This window comes from Lathamus discolor, chromosome Z (assembly GCF_037157495.1).
Source record: "Lathamus discolor isolate bLatDis1 chromosome Z, bLatDis1.hap1, whole genome shotgun sequence".
In the NCBI taxonomy this organism is placed as follows: Eukaryota; Metazoa; Chordata; class Aves; order Psittaciformes; family Psittacidae; genus Lathamus; species Lathamus discolor.
The window spans coordinates 108,407,332-108,431,357 of NC_088909.1; the positions used below are offsets into that span (position 1 = coordinate 108,407,332).

The following is a 24,026-nucleotide window of genomic DNA, read 5'->3' on the forward strand; positions in this document are numbered from 1 at the left end:
AGACTAAACTTCACCTGGTGCATCTTGAGGTTGTTTCCTCATGTCCTATCACTTGGTACTTGGGAGAGGCGATCAGCCCCCACCTCAAAAGCCCCTTTCAGGTGGTAGACTCATTGCAGTACAGTCCCTAAATCCTGGCCAGGGCCTAGAAAAGTCTGGGAAATTCAAGTGTTAAACATGAATTGTAGGACAGAGTAACTTCTGGCAGATCCCAGAGTTATAGGGTTGATAATATAGGAACGTGTATTTGCACATCTACCCCACCATCACCCAAATCATGTATATGGCCTTGGGAACTAGAGATCATACACTAGCTCCGAAGAATGTGTCACAGCGAGGATTATTAAGCTTAAGAGATTCAGGTAGAAGAAGAGCTATGTACCCAGGGGTTCAGGATTCTGTCTTCAAACAGTAGTTTGCAAGATAAATTTGTCAGCGAACATGTAAAACACTTCCTTTGCAGGAGTACCATCCTCATTGCTCCATCCAGTATCAGTGGAGTCAGCTTAAGAGGGAATGAGCACGGTGCTAACAAAGTCCATGTTTCAGAAAAGATAAAACCTGCCCTGTGTGGGGAGAGTCTGATCTGACTTCATCAGTGGCTCCAGCCATGCTCTGCCACCAACTAAATCATAGAACTACAGCCACGAAATAAAACTTTTTCTGGAATCACAGGCATTGCTGACACTTAGATCTGACCCTTGTTTTCCAGAACAGTGGTCAATTAATTCACTAATTTATTGTCAAAGGGCTTTGACAGCCAGGACTTCACTGCCGTTGCTCTCTGGGGTGAAGTGTACAACATGGAAGAGGTTAAGCAATTAAGAGAAACATTTCCAATTTGATCCAGCTGTGAGGCAAGGAATTCTGGTTCAGATCATCCCACGAACTACTGAAATCTGGGCACTAGACCAGGGTGCTCTAAGCCCAGTCCAACCTGGCCTTTAACGCTGCCAGGGATGGGCCATGTCTTTTTAGATAGGCACACACACCCAGATCTAACTGCTTCCAGCAGCAGACAAACAAACACGGCCACAAACACGGCCTGGAGCTGACAGCCTCTCTGCCGCTTTAAATCCACTCAGGAATAGCCTCGAACACGAGACAAAGCCCTGACAAAAACCCCACAGCGTGTAAGCACCGCACAGACCACTCTTTGCGCTCTAAGCCCACCGGACCCACCAGAACCGTCAGGCGCCAGTGACAACCCTGCCGAGAGCCAATGGAACCGCTCCCCGCCATCACCCCACTATCCCGTACTTGGGCCTGCTTTTGGGGTGGGCCCTGTGGGACCCCCGCAGTTCCTTTGTCACGGTCATGCTCTGCAGCACCAACGCACTGCAGCCATAGCAGCTGCTGGCAGAAGGGGTAGAATTGCTGACACACCCCCGCGCGGCCCCTTCCAGACAGCAGCGCGGAGGTCATGTAAAGCACGGAAAGACGCAATGCAGCTGTAGGTACCGAGCATGGTATGCGCTAGGCGGGGTATCTATTCAGGGGCGGAGCTGTTGTGTATACAGGCTGGTATACAGGGAACTATGGGAAGGCTATGCTTTTCAGTAAGGGCCATGGGGGAGGGCGGACTACTCCATAGGATCCTGTGGGGAGGCTAGACCTCTCTATAAGAGTTTGGGATGAGGATCGGCCCTCATATTAGGGCCTGTGGGAGGACTGCATCCTCTATAAAGACTTGTGTAGAGGCCAGAGTCTTCCATAGGAGCCTGGGAGGATGCTAGGTTCCCATATTGAGCACTGAGTGAGATGCCAGGATCTTCTATAGGAGGCAGGGAAGAATCGAATTTCCTCTATAAGACTGTAAGCCAGAATCCCCCTACATGGACTGGCAGGGAAGCAAGACTCATCTGTTGGAGCCTAGGAGGAGGCCAGATTCCTCTATATGGACCTGTGGAGGGGCCAGGCCCTCCTGTAAGGCCCCTGAGGGTATGTGTGGGAGAGACGTCTCCATAGGAACCTGTCAGGAGACCAGGTATCTCTATAAGGGTCTGTTGGGAGGTCAGGCTGTTGCTAGAGGGAATGTGAGCTGAGAAAACAAGCCCCTACTACTGAAAACAGGGAGTGTGAGGTCTCTTCTCTCTGCTTGTGCCATAGCAGGACCTGGAAGTGCATTTGGAGCAGGGCAGCCTGTCCTGCAGTGCCTGAGGCATCTCCCACCACAGTGGGGCTCCTGGCTCAGCCTGGGGGACAAGACATCACTGACACTTCTGATCCCGGCACCAGTGTTCAGCTGCCAAGCATCTGATTGTTGGAGCTGAGGCCAAGCCCCACTGGAGCAGAAGTGATTTTGACCTGTCCCCACATGGATGAGACCCTGCAGAGCTCAGTCCCTCCCTGCAGAAGACATCGTAGTTGAGGACCTAAGGATCAGGTAATGTGCACTCTATTAGACCTTGGGCTTGAGAACACCCTTTGTTATCAATATCAGCTGTCATTTCTAATACCTGTGGGAAAGGTAAATTATGCGTGGGTCAAGGCAGAGATGATCCTGACCAGGAGCCCATTGCACATTATGGAGCTGGTGATCCCATTATGGAGCTGGTGATCCCCTGAGCAGGCACAGGGCTTGTCTGCACTGCCCAAACCCTGTAGCTCCAGAATGAGCTTGGCCATCTCATAGTAACAGGGGGTCTGTGGGCAGCTCTGGCCAGATACTGACCCTTACTCCAGCTGACTGGCCCTGCCCGTATCTGGAAATGCAGCAAGAAATCCTCATGTGAACTTTCTTCATGAATAATGCTGTTTTCTTGTGATGCTTTATGTATTAGCTCATAGGACTAGAAAGAGAGAGCTTTAGCTCTGCCTGAAGCCAGGGTGACCAGCATCTGAAGAGACATAAGATTTACGTGCTACCTGTATCCTGTATGTTTTCAGAATAGGAAATATAAAATAACCTTATAAAGGTTCTCGCAAAGTTTCAGAAGCAGGAATGTATGGTTATTGTCTCTCTTAATACACACAGAGTTCTTAGGTGATCTCGTATGTCAATGCCCCTCTTCAGATGGGAGTTCCACTGGTCTTTTGATCCAGGTGTAGTGTGTACAACCTTTTTAGGCAGTCCTCACGGCAGTTTCAGTGGTCAGCAGTACTTCAAACAGGCCCTCCCAGTCTGGTTGTTATTTTGAGTTTGGTATAACTCAATTTCATGAGCCTTTACACATTTCCCTGAAAGACAGCCTTTCATCCTGCAAGTACATATGCACTTTATATCACTTGCTGTTTGCAGGCTTGCCGCAGATGTGGGATAAAACCTCAACCTCTGCAGTTCCTGTCTATAGAATCATAGAGTAGTAAGGGTTGGGAACGACCTTAGGATCATCTAGTTCCAACCATCCTGCTATGGGCAAGGACACCTCACACTAAACCATGTCACCCAAGACTGCTTAAAGCCGGGCCTTGAACACTGCCAGGGATGGAACATTCACAGCTACATTGGGCAACCCATTCCAGTGCCTCACCACCTTCACAGTTGTCGTGGTTTAAACCCAACCACAAAAGCTTGTTCACTCACTCCCCCACCCTTTTCTCTTTCTCCCTCTTTCTTTCCTTCCCCCCCCCCACCCACCCAACCCTCCCCCCTCCCGGAAGGATGGGGAGGAGAATTGAGAGAATGTAACTCCCACGGGTTGAGATAAGAACAGCCCAGTAACTAAGGTATAACACAAATCACTGCTGCTACCGCCAATGATAATATTGACAAGAGAAAATAACAAGAGAATACGATACCACCGCCGAACGAGTTCGACCCCCCCGCAGAGAGAGTGTGCCCTTCCGGGTAACTCCCAGTTACCTCCCTGGGCATGACGTGCTGTGGTATGGAATACCTCTTTGGCTAGCTTAGGTCAGGTGTCCTGTCTCTGCTTCCTCCGGGCCTCCCCTCGTCCCCAGCAGAGCATGAGACTCACAAAGTCCTTAGCCAGAATAAACATTACTTAACAACATTAAAAACAATCGGTGTTATCAGCTCTCTTCCCAGGCTGGAAGTCAAAACACGGAGCTTGCACCAGCTACTAAGAAGGAGCAAAACAGCTACTGGTAAACCCAGGACAACAGTAAAGAACTTTTCCTTATATCTAACTTAAACTTCCCCTGGTTTTTTTTGAGCCCATCACCCCTTGACCTACCACTACAGTCCCTAATGAAGGTTTAGATATGTTTATACATATAAAGCACTTATCAACATATTGATAAACTTTCTTTGGAATCACTTGGAGGCAGAGGTAAGAACAGGAGTCAACCTGGTGCTACCTCACCACTTCTGTTTGCAATACAGAAGCCACAAGACTTTGCTGCCAGTCTGTCCCTTGTCCTACCTCTACAGTCCCTAATGAAGAGTCTCTCCCCAGCATCCTCGTAGGCCCCCTTCAAATACTGGAAGCTGCTAGGAGGTCTCCACGCAGCCTTCTCTTCTCCAGGATGAACAGCCCCAACTTTCTCAGCCTGTCCTTGTACAGGAGGTGCTCCAACCCCCTGATCATCCTCGTGGTCCTCCTCTGGACTAACCACAACAGCTCCATGTCCTTTTCATGTTGAGGACACCAGAACTGTACACAATACTCCCAAGTGAGGTCTCACAAGAGCAGAGTAGAGAGGCACAATCACCTCCTTTGACCCTCAGTTAGAGATCACAGACAGCTACAAGACACAGGTCAGCAGCAGAGCAGCATCATGGTCCTCTCTCCTATAGCTCTAGACTGCCCCAGCACTTGCTGGAAGTCCTGGCTAGACCACTTCACTATGAGACAGTCTGCTTTAGACTGATACATCTGCTCAGAGGGGTTCCCATGCTACCACGTGAGATACATGGTGAAGGGCTGCTGGCACACTGGGTTCACATGGAGATGGCTTCACCCAGCCTGCATCTCCAGTGTGCCAGTACCTTCTGGTGCAAACTCATTGAAAGTCTTTCAGAGTTCCATGGTCTGCTAGGTGGTGTTGTGGCTGTAGGACATACTAGCCTTAAGTCACCAAGTACCCAGAGGTGACCAAGGCTGTTCAGGATAAAGGCCACACCAAATGCGCAAGCAGGTTAATGGGCAAAAATGTCACTACTTTGATTTCGTTAATTTTAAAATGTGGTAGAAGAAAAAATGATTAAAAAAAAAAAAGATAGTGAAAACCTTGAAGTGGTGGGACCTTCAATGCAGAAGGCACGCCTAAGGCACACACAGGGTTAGCGGCAACACATCCTGCTGCTTCACTGCCAGGGCAACACAGAGAAGGCAAATCTGTGACATCCCAGACCCCTGCAGCGCGGAGTGGACATCCAGAGGACCACACTGCCACATGAAGGCATCTGGGGGCTTTTACCTCACAAGCTTTGATGTGGTCTTTCTGCCATTCTTCCCAGATCTTCTCCAGTGTGGTAATGCTCTGCTCGTAACTCCTGACTGCAAGTGAAATCACACTCTCATCTGATTAACATTGATTTAAAACACCCTTTGCTAAAAGGCAATACATGAAGCCTGAATTGGCAAGGATGTCAGGGAGAAAGCAGCACTAATGCGTGAGCTCAGCTTTGGATGTGCACTGCAAGGAGATGCAGAGCTGCACAGCAAGGTGGAGGGTTATGCACAAGGAAATGGTGGGAACAACATTTGTAGGGCTACGCAGGCTTCTCCACCTCTGGTATCTTGGGCATGAGTTTCTGAGGAGCCAGGCCTGACCCAAGAACTAGAACCGACTCAAGAGCCATGCCATGGCTTCAGATCCCCCTGCCCCAGAAAACACTCCCCTCACCCTCCAAAGCCTGCATTTCCACACTCACCAGAGTCCTCTAGAGATGATTTCCTCTGAGCCAGCTTGAGGAACAGCTGCCAAAACTGGGAGAGAGAAGAAAGCTACAGGAGAGACAACGTGCATTGCCAACGGTATTGAAGCCCAACTGGAGATCATTGCCAGCCCTTCCATCTAACCCCCTAACCCAGAGCTGGGAGAAGAGTTATGGGGCAGGAGAGCTCCAAGAACATACACCCTTCCTCCTCCTGTCGCATGGCCACCCACTTCTCCAAACCTTCTCTTGCTGCTTCTGTGTAACCATGTTTGCATTGCAGTGCAGAGCTTGCTTGTTCCACATCTTCCTTACCTTGGCAGCACTGCTTATAGAGCTGATTGGCCTAGGAGAGCCAATGAAAAGGGCAGGAACCTGTTAGTAAGCGATGAGTTTCTGTTACCGCTCATGCAGGTAGCTCCGGAGGAAAATACAGCCTACAAGTGAAGAGGCAGCTGCCTGCATAGGAGGCTACAGCTTGAGCCAAAGTGACTTCACAAGACAAGCTGCTCTCCATTTGGGAAGAAAAGCTCATAGCAATCAAGTCCTTTACATTTAAATCACTCCTATCCAACTGTGCAAGGCTGCTCCCAGCCATGTCCCTGGTGTATTCTTCAGTTTTTCAGAGCACAATATGCAGACTTAAATGTGACGGTCTTCCTCTGCTACAGCTCTTGATGTTGTGTCTGCATGAGTTGCAGCAGAGGAAGACCCTCAGATTTAAGACTGCCCCAGCACTGTGCATGTGTGTTAACAGTGTTAAACCATGTAACATGAAACAGCAGCATGTTTACTTTACCTCCATGGTCTTCTTGTACTGGAGATTCCTGAGCCAAACTGAGATGGCTTTAAGGACCTTTCTCCACCTAAAGCATCTCCACAAAACCCACCTTTTATACTTCTATGTAAGCCTCCTCCTGTGTATGCAAAGAAACTCTGCAATTAAACCTGCCAATATATAGTACCATAGAATCTCCATAGAATCTGGAAAAATTGGTAAGCCCACTCCCTTCTGCTCTGTCCAAACTTGCAGCAGCTTTCCCTCATTTTCCAGACAAATGAATCTCAAGCCAGAAGAGGTTAAAAGCCTTGCCAATTTTTGCAAGACCTATGGAGATCAGGCAACACTATATATATGAGAGATGTGTATTTTATATATGTTTATATATATATACATATATCAGAATACTCCTGGATGAAACTGGTATCTCTGGATCTGAGCCCCTCCAACAGCCCACCCCAAAAGGCACCCAAAGGAGAAGATGTGGCAGTGAGAAACAGGATGTCACAGGTTGCTGCACAGTTCAGCAGCAAGGTGGCAACATATAGGAAGGAGCTCAGTACTTTCTAGCAGCAGCAGGCACTGGGGGAACGCAGGCGGCTGGGGCATGGTGGGAGACACAAGCCAGGAGCCATCACCAAGGATAGTGATGGATCAACACCCTGTCCTTCTTCTGATGCAGTTTTTGCTTTTCCTTAAATTCCTCCATTTTCTTTGCTTCTTCCCAAAGGGTTTGCACCAGCTGAATGTGACTTTGTTCCACAATGTATCTCTGAAAAAAAAAGAAAGTTTCATATATATATATATATGCACACAAATACACAAAAAGACTCTGTTGTTCAAATAGGTGACATCAAGCTGACCCCATAGCACAACTCTCTTTTCAGAAACATATAAAAGCAGCATGAATTTTGAAGCAGCATCCAAGCAGCATTGCATATGTAAGGGTCCTGCTGGGGCCCGCATTTCAGTGTAAAAAAAACTGGTATCAGGAATTTATTCAAGCAAGCACAGTCACATCTGCCCCTCACCCCAACAAATTCAGCCAGGTTTCAACACACAGCAACCTGAAGCAAAGAGTTGCCCCACGTTAGCAGACAGTGAAGCTGGGGCACACAAAAACTGACACTAAAAAACCCTCAGGCTCATCCTGCTGAAAGTGAGTGGCCAAACCACAGAACAGCACCCTGTCAAGCTCATCAAAGAACGTAAGTGAAGTGTAGCTCACAATGCAAGCCCCAGAGTAGTTTCAAAACTACGGCTACAAATAGCCAGCTGCTTCAACAGCAGAGCCACGCTGGGGAGGTTCACCAAGGGTCACGGCAGCAGACAAGTGTGGGTGGGATAGACAGAGAGCAGAGTGCCAGCCCTCTGCGTACGGATGCTGCCAGCCATGCGTACATGGAAATGAAGGGACAATGTAAGGTGGCCAAAGCATCAGCCTGTAGATGCTCTAATTAGAATTGTGGAATCATTTAGGCTGGGAAAGACCTTTAAGATTACTGAGTCCAAATGTTTACCCTGCGCTGCCAAATCCACCACTAAACCATGTCCTGAAGTGCCACATCTGCACATCTTCTAAACACCTCCAGGGATTGTGACTTCACCACTGCCCTGAGCAGCCTGTTCCAGTGCTTGACAGCCCTCTTGGGGAAGAAATTGTTCCTAGTATCCAGTCTAAACCACATCTAGTGCAGCTTGAGGTTGTTTCCTCTTGTCCTATCACTTGATACGTGGGAAAGCAGACAGACCCCCACCTCACAACCCCCTTTCAGGTGGCAGAATCATTGCAGTATAGTCCCTAAATCCTGGCCAGGGCCTGGAAAAGTCTGGGAAATTCAAGTGTTAAACATGCATCGCAGGGCAGAAGAACCTCTGGTGGATCCCACAGTTACAGGGTTGATAATACAGAAATGTATATAATACAATATAAATTTATCACCGAACATGTAAAAAAACTTCCTTTGCAGGAGTACCATCCTTGTTGGTGCATCCAGTATTGGTGGTTAAGCTTAAGAGGGAATGAGCAGGGTGCTAAGGAAGTCCATGTTTAAGAAAAGATAAAACCTGCCCTGTGCGTGTGAGGAGTCTGCTCTGATTTCATGTGTGGCTCCAGCTGTGCGCTGCCACCAATGAAATCATGGAACCATAGCCTGCTTTGGGTTGGAAGTGAGCTTAAAGCTCATCTAGTTCCAACCCCCTGCCATGGGCAGAGACACCTTCCACCAGAGTAGGTTGCTCCAAGCCCTGTCTGACCTGGCCTTGAACACTGCCATGGATGGGGCAGCCACAGCTTCTCTGGGCAACCTGTGCCACCAACTCAGCACCCTCACAGGGAAGAACTTCTGCCTAAGATGTCATCTCAATCTCCCCTCTGTCAGTTTAAAGCCATCAACCAACCTCCACAATGTGCCTGGCTACTTCTGGGGGAAAAAAATATCCCAAAATCTCTATTTTTGCAGGGACAACTCCTGAAAGACACCCAGAGGACAACAACCTGTCACACAGGCACTAGGACACAGCAGCGAGGAACAGGCAATGCCATTTTGGACAATGTACATGAAAGTACAATGACACAGGCAAGGACATCTGCCTCGCATTTGGAACAAGAGTGATAAATGGAAAGTTGATCAAAAGTTCTGTACTCGGCTGAAGGAACCAGCAGGCTGGAGGTGTTAGAGAAGGAAAGAATTACTGACTATGCTAGGTACAGCATAATTAGTAAACTACGCAGGGAGGCATTAATGATCTGTAAATATTTGAATGGGAAAGAGCCTGCAGGGACAGGACAAGGAAAATGGCTTTAACCTGCCAGAGAGGAGACTGAGATGAGCTCTTAGGCAGAAGTTCTTCCCTGTGAGGGTGCTGAGGCCCTGCACAGGTTGCCCAGAGAGGCTGTGGCTGCCCCATCCCTGGCAGTGCTCAAGGCTAAGTTAGATGGGGTTGAAGCAACCTGCTCTAGTGGAAGGTGTCCCTCCCCATGGCAGGCAGCTGGAACTAGATGAGCTTTAAGCTCCCTTCCAACCCAGACTGGTCTGGGATTCTATGATCTGACCTGAGTGCTCCCCACCAAGAAGCACACAGACATGCAGGCTCATCTTCACCAGTACTGGCTTCACTGGTTTTGCCACATCCCTGTGTTACTGGTGCTGGACTAGCTGAACTTTGGGGCTACTATTTTCAGGAAGCCCTGGCTTTCAGTGCACTGCTTGGCAGCCCTGCAGCTGAGTAGCTTTCCTCCCAGCTCCCAAGAAATTCAGCTTTTCACCAGATTATGCCTGTTTCTGAGGCATGGGAATTCAGAAGTCCTTTAATGCGACTGAGCCCCAAACAGCACCCTCAAAACACAGTATTAACAGAGGTGAGCAAAATAATAGCCACAAAAATAACAGAACTGGGTCATTTTAAGACTGAGGAAATATAGATTCCACACGTGACATTGCCAGGGAATTGTTTCACAGTGAATTACACCTGGAAGGCACAGACAAAGACAGCAGCCACCAGAGTCATTCTGTACACGTGTTAACGCGCAGCGGTGTCACTAGTGAATCCCCACCTTGCTGCAGGGAATGGATTCTCCCAGGTAGCAGTTTTAGGATGTGACTGCCTCACAAATGCTATGGGGCTGAATCAAATCAAACAATGACACACTTACACTTCAGCGATGGGTAGTCCCTTCAGTCTTTACCTACCCACGAAATAAAACTTGGTCTGGAATCACAGCCATAGCTGACACTTAGATCAGGGATGGGACATGTCTTTTTAGATAGGCACACACACCCAGAGCTAACTGCTTCCAGCAGCAAACAAACACGGACACAAACACGGACACAAACACGGCCTGGCGCTGACACCCTCTGCGCCGCTTTAAACCCACCGGACCCGCCAGAACCGGCAGGCGCCGGTGCCAACCCGGCCGAGAGCCAATGGAACCGCTCCCCGCCATCACCCCGTTATCCCGTACTTGGGTCCGCTTTTAGGGCGGGCCTTGCAGGGCACCCTCACAGCCTCTGTCATGGCGACGCTCACCAGCACCACCACCCCGCCGCCACGGCGCCTGCAGGCAGAAGAAGGGCGTGCCTCATATCCCTCCTTGCGCGTTCCCGTCCAGTCAGAAGCGCGGAGGTTACGTAATGCACGGAAGGACGCAACTGGTCTGGGCGGAGGGGGGTGTTCGGTGGGGAGTGTGGCGGGTGTGGGGTCGTTTGGTATACGGACCCTCGTGGAAAGGCCAGGCTCGTCGGTAAGAGCCAGGAGGGAGGTCGGACTACTCCGTAGGATCATGTGGGGAGATCATGCCCTCTGTAAGAGTTTGGGTTGAGGATCGGCCCTCCTGTGAGACCCTGTGGGGGGACAACATCTTCTATAAAGATCTGTGTGGAAGCCAAACTCCTCTATAAGAGTCTGGGAGGGAGGTTCCCATATTGAGCAATGGATATGAGGCCAGGGTCATCTGTAGGAGGCAGGGAAGAATCTAGTTTCTAATGATATAAACCAGACTGTCTCAACAAGGGCAACCAGGGAGGCAAGACTCATCTGTTGGGAAGTAGGAGGAGGCCAGCTTCCCCTATATGGGCCTGTGGAGGAGCCAGGCTCTTATATAAGGCTCGTTGGGGATAGGGGAGGACAGGCTCCCCCTATAAGGGGTGGCAGGGAGGTGAAGCTCATCTGTAGAACCTAGGAAGAGGACACATTCCCCTATATGCACCTGTGGAGGGGCCCAGTGGGTGTAGGGGTGTAAGGTTCCTCTGTAAGAGCCTGGGAGGGAGCCAGGTATCTCTATAAGGGTCTGTTGGGAGGTCAGGCTGTTGCTAGAGGGAACGTGAGCTGAGAAAACAAGCCCCTACTACTGAAAATGGGGAGTGTGTGTCTCTTCTTTCTACTTGTGCTGTAGCAGGACCTGGAAGTGCCGCTGGAGCAGGGCAGCCTGTCTTGCAGTGCCTGAGGCATCTCCAGCCACAGTGGGGCTCCTGGCTCAGCCTGGGGGACCAGGTGTCATTGCCCTTCTGATCCCTGCACCAGTGCTCAGCTGCCGCAGGGAGCCATTGCTGGAGCCAAGGCCAAGCCCCACTGGAGCAGAAGTGATTTCAACCAGTCCCCACATGGATGAGACCCTGCAGAGCTCAGTCCGTACTTGCAAAAGGCATCATAGTTGAGGAGCTAACAATCTTGAACAGGTAATGTCCACTCTCTTAGGCCTCTACTTTGGGCCTGAGAAGATTCTTTGTTATCAATATCAGCTGTCATTTCTAATACCTGTGGGAAAGGTAAATTATGCATAGGTCAAGGCAGAGATGATCCTGACCAGGAGCCCATTGCACATTATGGAGCTGGTGATCCCCTGAGTAGGCACAGGGCTTGTCTGCATTGCACAAGTCCCGTGGCTGCAGGATGAGCTTGGCCATCTCATGGTAACAGGGGGTCTGTGGGCAGCTCCTACCTGATACTGACCCTTACACCAGCTGCCTGGCCCTGCCTGTATCTGGAAATGCAGCAAGAATTTCTCATGTGAACTTTCTTCACGAATAATGCTGTTTTCTTGTGATACTTTATGTATTAGCTCGTAGGACCAAAAAAGGAAAGCTGTAACTATGCCTGAAAGCAGGGTACCCAGCATCTGAAGGGCCATAATATTCACATGCTATCTGGATCCCTCCTCTTATTCTGTCTTATTAAAGCGGCTCTGGCCTCTCTCTCACTAGGGGGGAAGGCAGGAGCTGTGCAGCTGGTTATCAGGGTCTCTTGTTAGGCCATTCACTTCTATGGGTGCCTGGGAGGAGGACAGACCCTTCTACAGACACCTGTGAAGAAACTCAGCCTGACTCTAGGGGCTCAGGAGAAGGCTAAAATCTTGGTGTGTTCCTCCCAGAGCTGTTGTGGCATTGAGCAAGTAGGAAGAATATGCTCTTGTAGGCTTCCTTCCAGGAGAAGGAACCTGGTGAAAGGTTTCAAAGGGTGCTTTGAAGGTGTACCAGCCCTAGCCTAGATGAAAAGTGAGTCTGATGTACTTTAGAAGAAAGCCAGCCAGCATACAAGTCTCGAAACTTAATATATGTATTTAAGAACAAAGGCTACAGCAGGGTCCTTCAGCAGAATATTTGCACAATTGTTCTTTCAGAAATTAAAATGGACATCTGATTCCTTGGATGTGCACTCTGCATGGTCCATTGTAATGCAGCAGGAGAGATGTTTAAGCTCACTGTCATCTTCTCCGCAGAAGGAAATACAGTAATAGCTCCAGGGACTGTTTGGCTTAGACATGCACTGAAGTAATGCAGATTCAACCTGAAGAACATCATACATCAGCAGCTCCTGCTCAAAGCTAGTCACCTGACACCAGGTTTAAACTGCTAAACTGTATGCTTGTCCCCTTCTTCTGCATCCGTGTCATAAGGCACTGAGGACCTCCTTAAGCAATGCTGCACATGAGGGTATCAGAGAGACCAGCATCCCTGCAGCACATGAGCTTCTGAATTAAAGCCATGATCATGGGTAGGGAAAGAAAAAAAAGCAAGAACTTTGAGGAGATATGGTCAGAAAATGAGTTTCAGTGCTCCAGCCCAACATTAGTAGCTAAGTCTATTTGTAATGATACATAGTCACAAAAAGTGCAAGGGACTTCTTTACCAGATGTCAGTCAAGCAAGGGTCTGCAGAGCCTACCAGGCACAAGCTATATAGTGAACCTAAAAATGTGCAAGCGCCTCAATACAGAGGTAGTTGAAGAGCTGAGCATCTTCTCCAGACCCTCAGCAGCACTGCAGGGTGTAGGTTTGTGGCAGCACAGGCTCTCATTGCGTAGCTACGCTGTGGACTACTGCACCAGGCAAAATGCAAATCAGCTTCCAGCATCAGCAGTTAAGCCTGGAGCACATCTACAGCTAAGCCAGAAACAAAGTCTATTGTTAGTGCTCCTCTAAGTGAGCTCCTTGAGAGACATGGCCAAAATTAAACCTAAATTACAAGCTTATTCACCATTAATGAAGTACTTGAGAAACAGGGAAAAGCTTAACCTGAGATCTGAGTGGGATACTTCTGCCCTAACCATAAGCCAATTTCCCAAAGCATTGTGCAGCACTCCCCTCAGCACATGTGACTTCTTGGTTATCTCCAGCCTCTTCCAGATGGCTGCACTTTAGAAGAATTTCAAATCAAAAACTTCTTCTGACACAGATGGCCCCTGCGTCTGGGTCCATCGCTTAGATTCCTTTTCTTCCCCTGAGTATGAAGATGGGATATCTGTCCGAGGAGTTTGCTGATCAAAGGCACAGATCTGTAGTAGGCACTTTCTGAACGTACAAATAATTATCAGAGTCCTCAAATACTTTGCTGAAACCGTGTAGCACTTCAGCTCTGTCTGGTTGGGAGTAACTGGAAACACCAGCACACTAGCCAGACCAACAATGTCTTCTGCTTGGAGTACCTACAAACAGGTTTAGCAGTCTCTAAACCACACCTCTAGCTCAGACAAGAGATGGGAGGCCTGACGTGATTGTAACTCCAAGCTGGTCACCTCAAATTGTCATCCCTTAACCTGTGGCCTTTCTTTCTCCATTGACCCTCCTGTGTGTAGCTATATCTCATATTAAATTCTTCATCAAGTATAAGTACTTACTGTGGCTATTAGTGATGAATCAAACTGTAGCCATCAACTGTGGCATAATCAGGCTCACCTGAAACACAGAGCACAAAAACATGAAGTCTGCTTTTGCAAAGTGCTCATTGCAAGATTCTACACAGGGCAGAAACACTGGCCACCCATGTTAAAGGGATGGGAGGCAATGGTGGATGAGGCTGAAAGAGATGTCTTGATTTGCTGAACAACCAAAACATTTTGCCAAGTTCCACCACTGAACTGGCACTGGGAATTATATAGCTCATGGTGTTGAATCAGCAAAGGGCCCAAACTGTAGAGACTGGTGGTATCCTAAGCGTGGACATCCTTCAGCTTCAGAAATGCCTACATACAGGGCTTTGATCATAACTTCTCCTGAGTGAAACCTTGCCTCTAAAGTCAGAGTGCAACTTCCCAGTATCTTTCAGTGGGGACCAGACTTGGAGCAGGAGCTTCACAGAATCACAGAATCACAGAATCCCAAGGGTTGGAAGGGACCTAAAAAGATCATCTAGTCCAACCCCCCTGCAAGAGCAGGGTAACCTACAGTACATCACACAGGAACTTGTCCAGGCGGGCCTTGGATATCTCCAGTGTAGGAGACTCCACAACCCCCCTGGGCAACCTGTTCCAGTGCTCTGTCACTCTTACAGTAAAGAAGTTCTTCCTGATGTTAACGTGGAACTTCCTATGTTCCAGTTTACACCCATTGCCCCTTGTCCTATCACTGGATATCACTGAAAAAAGCCTAGCTCCATCATCCTGACACCTACCCTTCACATATTTGTAAACATTGATGAGGTCACCCCTCAGTCTCCTCTTCTCCAAGCTAAAGAGACCCAGCTCCCTCAGCCTCTCCTCATAAGGGAGATGTTCCACTCCCTTAATCATCTTTGTGGCTCTGCGCTGGACTCCTTCAAGCAATTCCCTGTCCTTCTTGAACAGAGGGGCCCAGAACTGGACGCAATATTCCAAGGCTGAGTAGAGGGGGAGGAGAACCTCTCTTGACCTACTAACCACTCCCTTTCTAATGCACCCTAAGATGCCATTTGCCTTCTTGGCCACAAGAGCACATTGCTGGCTCATGGTCATCCTCCTATCCACCAGGACCCCCAGGTCCCTTTCCCCTTCACTACTTTCCAGCAGGTCAACCCCCAACCTGTACTGGTCCATTCCCTTTAGAGAGCTGAAGCTCATGATCTGATGGGGAAGAGCAAAAGCAGAGTTCTTCAGTGGAGCCAGAAACCCCATAAAGCAAGTAACTCACCTGACGTGCTGGCCGGGGTAAGTAGAGGTGCCCTCCTGCATGGAAGAAAAGACAGACCTGAGGATCTGCATGGCTCTGGCCTCCCCAGCTGCCCTCCCAGAGCTGGTTGGAGGGCAAGAGGTTTGGCCAGCCTGGGCTTTATGGAGACCTGATACCAAGGCACGTCATGGTGGGCTCACCACCAACAGCTGGCTTGGCAGACATGGGAATTAAAGCTGATAGGGTTAGGGAGAGGAAGAAGTGACCAACAAGCACTAAGTTGGGGACACATTCACAAGTGAGCCTCAGTGCATGCCTTTTTACATGCCTTTGCTCAGACTGAGACATCATGAAGCCCTAATTAGACATGACTCTTCTCCAGATGTGACAGCTAAAGTGACACACTCATCTTTAGCATGACCCCTTGGCCCTGACTTCTCACCTTCCCCTTGGGCAGAAGCATCCTTCATCATGTCCTTCCTCGACCTACACACGCTTTTAACTAATCCGGTCTCCTCAGATAAACAGAACACATGGAGAACCATACAGGGAAGAGCAGCAGGTTTCATTCTGTCACCAAAAACTGAACTCTTATACAAGGGAGCTCAAACAGTTCCCAGAGAGAACAAGACATGAAATTCAATATTCCCCAGGCTGCCTTCCTTTTCAGCTGTCTGAACACTGCAGTCCTTCACCTCCATGCAAAGGGCTTCTGGAATAGCTTGAGTACAAGAAAAAAATGAGCAGATCCTCACCAAAAGCCCTTGCAGAATAAAATTGCCAATCATGAGAAGAGAGAAATGACCCCCAAATGGGGAGCAGAATCCTTTGATGGGGCTGGAGGGAATTCTTAAGCAGCTTATGTTAGGCAGTGCATTGGTACAACTCCTGCTGTGTGAACTGATAGCATGGGAAATATTTTCTTCTAATACTCTGCAGTTCAAGCCTTCAAGCAACTGGAAGTGTAGTTGCAACTGTCATAGATGAAACCATAGTTGCAAGAAAAAGCAACTGCCTCTTGTCCTGGGTTTAGCAGTAGCAGTCAGTTTTTCTCCTTCTTAGTAGCTGGTGCAGCGCTGTGTTTTGACTTTCAGCCTGGGAAGAGAGCTGATAACACCGATTGTTTTTAATTGTTGCTAAGTAATGTTTACTCTGACCAAGGACTTAGTGAGTCTCATGCTCTGCCAGGGAGGAGGGGAGGCTGGGAAGAAGCAGAGACAGGACACCTGACCCAAGCCCAAGAGGTATTCCATACCACAGCATGTCATGCCTGGGAGGTAACTGGGAGTTACCTGGAAGGGCACTCAACTCTTCTGGGTCAGGCTCATTTCAGCAGGTGGTATCATATTCTCTTCCCTTGTTATTTTCTCTTATAATTATTATAATTGATGGTAGCAGTAGTGATTTGTGTTATACATTAGTTACTTGACTGTTCTTATCTCAACCTGTGGGAGTTACATTCTTTCGATTCTCCTCCCCATCCCTCCGGGAGCAGGGATGGGGGTCAGGGGGAAGGAAAGAAAAAGGGAGGGAGGGAGTTGAAACTGTGTGGCTGACTAGGTTTAAACCACAACACCTCTATAGACTGAAAGCAAGCAACAAAATGTGCTTTTTCTTTTCTTTTTTTGTCTGGGAGAGTATCATTTGCAATACCAATTGCAATTTGTCCTGGGTTCAGCAGTAGCAGTCATTTTTCTCCTTCTTAATTTTTCTCCTTCTTAGTAGCTGGTGCAGTGCTGTATTTTTGACTTTAAGCCTGGGAACAATGCTGATGACACCGATGTTTTAGTTGTTGCTAAGTAACGTTTACTCCGAAGAAGGACTTTCTGAGTGTCATGTTCCATCAGGGAGGAGGGGAAACCAGGAGGAAGAAGAGACAGGACACCTGACTCAAACTAACCAAAGAGGTATTCCATACCACAGCACGTCATGCCTGGTATGTAAACTGGGGGGAGTTACCTGAAAGGCCCAGATCGCTGCTCAGGTCGAGCTTAGTGTCAGTCAGGGAGGAAGAAGTGGGGGGAGTGAGCTAGCAGCTGCGTGGTTCTGAGTTACTGGCTGGGCTTAAACCAAGACAGTTCTTATGGTGCCCAGCGTGGGGCACAGAGGGTTGAGATAATCACAGATCTGTCCAGAGTGTGTCTGATCATATCTGTGATAAGCATTCATTGTTTCAGATTAATAGTCATTCATTACAGTGCTGATTTATTGGCTCTCAAAGTTGTTGCTCTTAATCTCAGAGTTTCAGCATGTTGTATCTTACAAACAGCTGGTATTTGCTGGTTTAGTGTTTACCGGCTGGGGAGCTTGGGCTAAGGTTCTTGTTTTGTTGTAGTTTATAGTAATGACTTGTAATACAGTAGACTCATTGATCATGAAACGGATGTGGCTTGCGTTCACAGTGTGGTCATCACCTCTATACTTTGGGAGGTATATAATGGAAGTGTTTAGCAATTACACATCTTTTTTTCCTTCTCGGGCAGTCAGCCTATGAAGGAGACAATCGCTTACATCTCCCGCTCCCTCAGCAGGCTGTTTACAGCAGCATTTGAGAGCTCTAAAGGTTTTCGATGGCTTTTGAATACCCTTGAGACCTGCCTGCTGATTATGATGGGCATCAGCATGTTGGCACACATAGAGTGTGTTTTACCCATGTCCATCCCTCCCTGAGAATGCCCTATTTTATCTGATCTTGAAAGTTAAGCAGAGTTGGGTTTGGGTCTTGTCTAGAGTTAGATGATGATATAGGAGGGCCACCAGGAGGCTGGACAGTCATGAGTGGCAGGGTGTGGGGGACAGTATGGGCAAGTCCAGTGGGCCCCTCCAGTGCTTTGGAAGCATTGGAGATGAAAGGCAGTGGTATGGAGTCCCCTACAACAAGTTGCAGGAGCTGTTGAAGGACAGGGTGAATCAAGCCAGTTTGCCGAGGTGAAAGCCATCCAGCTGGCCCTGGACATTGCAGAATGAGAAAAGTGGCCAGTACTTTATCTCTACACTGACTCATGGATGATGGCAAATGCCCTGTGGGGGTGGTTGCAGCAATGGAAGCAGAGCAACTGGCAATGCAGAGGTAAACCCATTTGGGCTGCTGCACTGTGGCAAGATATTGCTGCCCGGGTGCAGAACCTGGTGGTGAAGGTACACCATGTAGGTGCTAATGTACCCAAGAGTCAGACCACTGAGGAACACCAGAACAACCAACAGGTGGATAAAGCTGCTAAGATTGAAGTGGCTCAGATGGACATAGATTGGCAACAAAAGGGTGAATTATTTTTAGCCTGGTGGGCCCATGACACCTCAGACCATCAAGGCAGAGATGCAACATACAGATGGGCGCGTGATCGCGGGGTGCATTTAACAACGAATGCTATTGCCCAGGCTATTCACAACTGTGAAACCTACTGCAGTTAAGCAAGCCATGCATTTAAAGTCTCTCTGGTATGGAGGGTGATGGCTGAAGTATAAATATGGGGAGGCCTAGCAGATTGACTATATCACACTCCCACCAACCCGCCAAGGCAAGTGACATGTGCTTACCATGGTGGAAGCAACCACCATGGAAACATATGCTGTGCCCCACACCACTGTCCGTGACACTATTCTGGGCCTTGAGAAACAAATCTTGTGGCAATACAGCAGACCAGAGAGAACTGAGTCAAACAATGGGACTCATTTCCGGAACAACCTTATAGACACTTGGGCCAAAGAGCATGGCATTGAGTGGGTATATCACATCCCCTCCCATGCACCAGCCTCTGAGAAAATCAAACGGTACAATGGGTTGTTAAAAACTACACTGAGAGCAATGGGTGGTGGGACTTTCAAACATTGGTATTCACACTTACCAGAAGCCACCTGGCTGGTCAACACTAGGGGATCTGCTAAAAGGGCTGGCCCAGCCCAATCAGAACTTTTACATACTGTAGAGGGGGATGAAGTTCCTGTGGTGCACATAAAATTTTGCTGGGGAAGACAGTCTGGGTTATTCCTGCTTCTGGTAAAAGCAAACCCACTCATGGGATTGCTTTTGCTCAGGGACCCAGATATACTTGATGGGTAATGCAGGAAGACGGGAAGTCTGATGTGTACCTCAAGGGGATTTGATTTTAGGGGAAAACGGCCAATGAACTCAATTGTATGCTATTGTCTGCTATGTAGCACTTTTATAGCCCACCAATTAGATGTCTTCAGGTCACCAGCGACTGGCCCCGACTTCCCTCCAACCATCATCCCAACAAAGAACGAACTTTGATGAAACCAGACAAGTTCTGCAGTGTCATCTCAGGCAACAATCCAGCACTGCACACTGTCTCTCCTGCTCTGAAAGACTGTTACAAGAGATGGAGCCCAATATCATGGAATGGATGAATTCAGCAGCTTTATAGGGATTGGTCCATGGACTAAGGAATTATATTTTTGTGTGTGTGTGTGTATCTATATATATGAGACAAAAGCGGTGGTATATTGAAAAAGTGTGGGATTTGTGCATGACATGAATGATATGGAATAAGGGGTGGATACTGTCCTGGGTTCAGCAGTAGCAGTAATTTTTCTCCGTCTTAGTAGCTGGTGCAGTGCTGTGTTTTTGACTTTCAGCCTGGGAACAATGCTGGTAACACCCATGTTTTTAGTTGTTGCTAAGTAATATTTAGTCTGACCAAGGACTTTGTGAGTCTCATATTCTGCCAGGGAGGAGGGGAAGCCGGGAGGAAGCAGAGACAGGACACCTGGCTCAAACTTGCCAAAGGGGTATTCCATACTGCAGCACGTTATGCCCAGTATATTAACAAGGGGGAGTTACCCAGAAGGGGTAGGTTGCTGCTCAGGTCAGTCTGAGTGTCCACAGGCGGGTGGTGAGTGGTTGTTTTCTCTTCCCTTATTATTTCCCTTATCATTATTATTATTGATGGTAGCAGTAGTGGGTTTATATTATATCTTACTAACTGGACTGTTCTTATTTCAGCTCATGGGAGTTGCATTCTTTCGATTCTCCTGCCCATCCCTCCAGGAGCGGGCGGAGTAAGAAGCAGGGGGAGTGAGCAAGCAGCTGCGTGGTTCTGAATTACCAGCATGGCTTAAACTACGACACAACTGTTCATGTTGTGTCCCTTACCTTGGTATAGGCATGGGAACTGGACTTCTCACAGGAGCTGGATTTCTCTGTGTATTGTAGTAGTTTTCATAAACAACAGGAGCTAAAAAAGTTAACAATAGTGAAGTCCAGACCTTTTAAAGACATAAATTTTCTGTCATACCAGTATTCAGCTGCTAAGTCCCCTCTCTGTGAAAATGTCTTATCAATGAATTTAAAGTTACAAGAAGAGGAGATTATCTTCAGGAGCTGGTCAAGAGTGGCAGAGATCAGTGTTGCATTCCAAGGAATGAAAGGAGAGATGTTACAAGACCAGTGTTTCTTGCATCCAAGCTGATGCTTATCAGAGAAGCAGCTCCAAGAGAAGTACAAGGAAGACAGCACTAATCTGTGAGATTGCACTGAGCTCTTACCTGGTGCCAAACTTCCAGTTTTGCGTAAATTTACAAAAAAAACAATGTCCTTTTCAATGCTGCACAGTTCTAAACTGTTGCGGATTTCCTCGTATTTCTATGAAAGGGAAATCAAATGCATTTTTGTAAATGAGGTAAAAAAACAGGAGGGTTTTTTCAAATGTTTTTCACAGATGGGTGAAAACCCAGTACTCATCCAGGACATGGACACAAGCTCCAGTGGTAAGGGAATCATAGAATCCCAGACTGGTTTGGGTTGGAAGAGACATTTAACGCTTATCCAGTTCCAAGCCCCTGACATGGGCAAGGACACCTTCCACTAGAGCAAGTTGCTACAAGCTCCTGTGTCCAACCTGGCCTTGAACACTGCCAGGGCTAGGGCAGCCACAGCTTCTCTGGGCAACCTGTGCCAGAGCCTCACAATCCTCAAAAATCATGGGAATCCCAGCAGAAACCTCATCTGCGAGAGCTCGGGCCAGAATCTGCCTGCACACTCATGCTGGTGTCTGGCGGCTGATTAAAGGCCACAACCCAACTCAGCACAGGGAAGCAAACTGGATTGTGTTTTCTCAAAATAAAGATGAAGATTTTCCTTTGACATACTTCATCATTCTGGACGCAGTCCTGGGAGAGCTGGTTGACGTGAAGCCAGAGGGCATTGCGAAAATAGTTGATCCGCTCACATTCCTGAGTCTCAAAGAACTGAAACGACACAGACAAAACAGCCCTAACATCTTCAAGAAGAGAGCAAATGTCTCCTATTCTGATCTCCTTTCAAACCACTACAAAGATCACTTGTTGATCTTTGATCAGCCATCCACAGAGAGGAGCAGCTGATGTTGGTCTTCTGCAGGAAGCATGGTAACCGTGAGTCATAGAATCATAGAACCAACTAGGATGGAAAAGACCTCATCCAGAGAAGTCGTCCCTTTACACAACCAGATATGTCAAAGATGAGTGTTAAGCTCAACGAAGGTCTGCAGGATCGATGTGGAGGGGGTCACTCAGCACACCACTACCTCTGGGGAGACGAAGCCAGCTTCCTAAAGGCACTGCATGTTCCGTAGGTACCCCATGGTCCTGCAGTCCCAGCTGACTTCTCTCCCACAACTATGGAGCAATAAAAAAGCATTGGGGATATCTGAAAGCAAAGTGTCTTGACTGGTTTGTCTTTTCTCTCTTTCTTTACCATCCCTTTTCCAAGGAGCTTGAAACAGAAGTCTTTTGAAATGTGCTGTCTGGTATAGCTCAATTTCATGAGCCTTTACACATTTCCCTGACAGACAGCCTTTCATCGTACGTGTACATATGCAATTGTTATCCTTTATAACCTTTGCAACACACTGAAGGGAATACCTCCACGTGATCCATCTGTGGAAGTGAAACTACGGCTTTCTACACCCCACTATCATAAAGGCTTCTAGAGACTCCTGACATGGAAAGCACAGCAGCACTGAGGCACTGACATACCACACAATACAGACAGCAAATTCTATTTCAAAACGAAAACTTAAAATAGAGGCCTAATGAGAAGTAGCTTGGGAGGGACCAGAAGAGCTGGGAGTAGGAAGGCTGTTGGCAGACTTGCAGCAGACTTGGCATAAAATCTAAACCACTGCAGTCCCTGTCCATAGAATCATAGAATAGTCAGGCCAGTCCAAACTGGCCTGGAACACTGTCAGGGATGGAGCATTCACAACTTCCTTGGGCAACCCATTCCAGGGGCTCACCACCCTAACAGTAAAGAACTTCATCTTTATATCCAACCTGAACTTCCCCTGTTTAGGTTTGAAGCCACTACCCCTTGTCCTGTCACTACAATCCCTAATAAAGTGTCCTGCACCAGCATCCTTGTAGGCCCCCTTCAGATACTGGAAGCTGCTGGGAGGTCTACACACAGCTTCTCCTCTCCAGGATGAACAGCTGCAACTTTCTCAGCCTGCCTTCACATGGGAGGTGCTCCAGCCCCCTTGTCATCCTCATGGCCCTCCTCTGGACTAGCCTTAACAGCTCCATGTCCTTTTTATGTTGAGGACACCAGAACTGTGTGAAATACTCCAAGTCAGGTCTCACAAGAGCAGAACAGAGGGGCAGGATCACCTCCTTTGACCCTTGGTTACGTTTCTTGGACAGCTACAAGACACAGGTCAGCAGAAGAGCAGCGTCACAGTCCTCTCTACACTAGCACTGGAATTCTCCAGCACTTGCTGGATGTCCTGGCTAGACCACTTTGCTATGAGGCAGTCTGCTTTAGACTGATACATCAGCTCAAAGGGGTTCCCATGCTACCATGCCAGATACATGGTAAAGGACTGCTCGCACACTGGATTCACATGGAGATGGCTTCACCCAGCTTGCATCCCCAGTGTTCCAGCACCTTCTGCTACAAACTCATTTAAAGTCTTCCAGAGTTTCAGAGTCTGCTAGGTGGTGTTGTGGCTGTAAGGACATTAAGTCACAGAGGTGACCAAGGCTGGTCAGTATAAGGACCACACCAAACAACGCAAGCAGGTTAATGGGTAAAATGTCCCTAATTTGACTCTGTTAATTTTAAAAGATGGTAGAATTAAAATTAAAAAAGATAGTGGAAACCTTGAAGTGGTGGGACCTTAAATCCAGAAGCCAAGCGTGAGACATACAGAGTTAGCTGCAGCACATGGTGCTTCTTTGCCAGAAGCCAAGAATGAGACACACAGGGTTAGCTGCAAGACACCCTGCTGATTCACTGCCAGAGAAGCACACAGAAGGCACATCTATACCATCCTGGACCCCTGCAGTGAGGAGTGGACATCCATAGGACCACACTGCCACATGAAGGCGTTTGGAGTCTTTTACCTCACAAGCTTTGACATGCTCTTTCTGCCATTCTTCCCGGATCTTCTCCAGTGTGGTAATGCTCTGCTGGTAACTCCTGTCTGCGAGAGAAATCATGCTCTCATCTGGTTAACAATGACTAAAAACACCCTTTGCTAGAAAGACGATACATGAAGACGGAATTGACAGGGACACCAGGGAGAAAGCAGCAGTAATGCGTGAGCTCAGCTATGGATGTGCTCTGCAAGGAGATGCAGAGCTGCACAGCATTGTGGAGGGTC

At 48.1% G+C, this 24,026-nt stretch overlaps 1 protein-coding gene and 2 long non-coding RNA genes across 10 annotated transcripts in view; 2 read left to right on the plus strand and 1 right to left on the minus strand.

Annotated features, from left to right (window-relative positions):
• Positions 1-24,026, minus strand: part of LOC136005794 (proline-serine-threonine phosphatase-interacting protein 2-like) — a 76,260-nt gene that overhangs the window by 38,597 nt on the left and 13,637 nt on the right. Inside the window, exons 9-16 of one of the 7 annotated variants that reach the window (XR_010608885.1) lie at positions 23,767-23,846; positions 21,535-21,633; positions 20,932-21,028; positions 20,540-20,621; positions 15,448-15,482; positions 14,181-14,238; positions 5,783-7,338; positions 5,326-5,405 (exon numbers count right to left, since the gene is read on the minus strand). Coding sequence is in view for 5 of the 7 variants with exons in the window: in XM_065663640.1 (XP_065519712.1) it covers positions 14,189-14,238; positions 15,448-15,482; positions 20,540-20,621; positions 20,932-21,028; positions 21,535-21,633; positions 23,767-23,846 (443 nt within the window). In the remaining 2 variants the exon portion in view is untranslated. Of the gene's footprint in view, positions 1-5,325; positions 5,406-5,782; positions 7,339-12,604; positions 13,447-14,180; positions 14,239-15,447; positions 15,483-20,539; positions 21,029-21,534; positions 21,634-23,766; positions 23,847-24,026 lie in introns of those variants that run through there. The other 6 variants (XM_065663640.1, XM_065663639.1, XM_065663635.1 and 3 more) reach the window with 6 other exon arrangements.
• On the plus strand, positions 1,463-9,442 carry LOC136005814 (uncharacterized). Of its 2 annotated transcripts, XR_010608931.1 has the most exons (3): positions 1,463-1,987; positions 2,110-2,386; positions 9,029-9,442. It is a non-coding gene; the product is annotated as an uncharacterized LOC136005814 (long non-coding RNA). The 2 variants fall into 2 exon arrangements; XR_010608930.1 differs by lacking the exon at positions 9,029-9,442 and having other exon boundaries at positions 2,110-2,938.
• Positions 10,391-22,077, plus strand: LOC136005807 (uncharacterized). Its single transcript, XR_010608915.1, has 3 exons — positions 10,391-10,809; positions 11,461-11,743; positions 17,274-22,077. It is a non-coding gene; the product is annotated as an uncharacterized LOC136005807 (long non-coding RNA).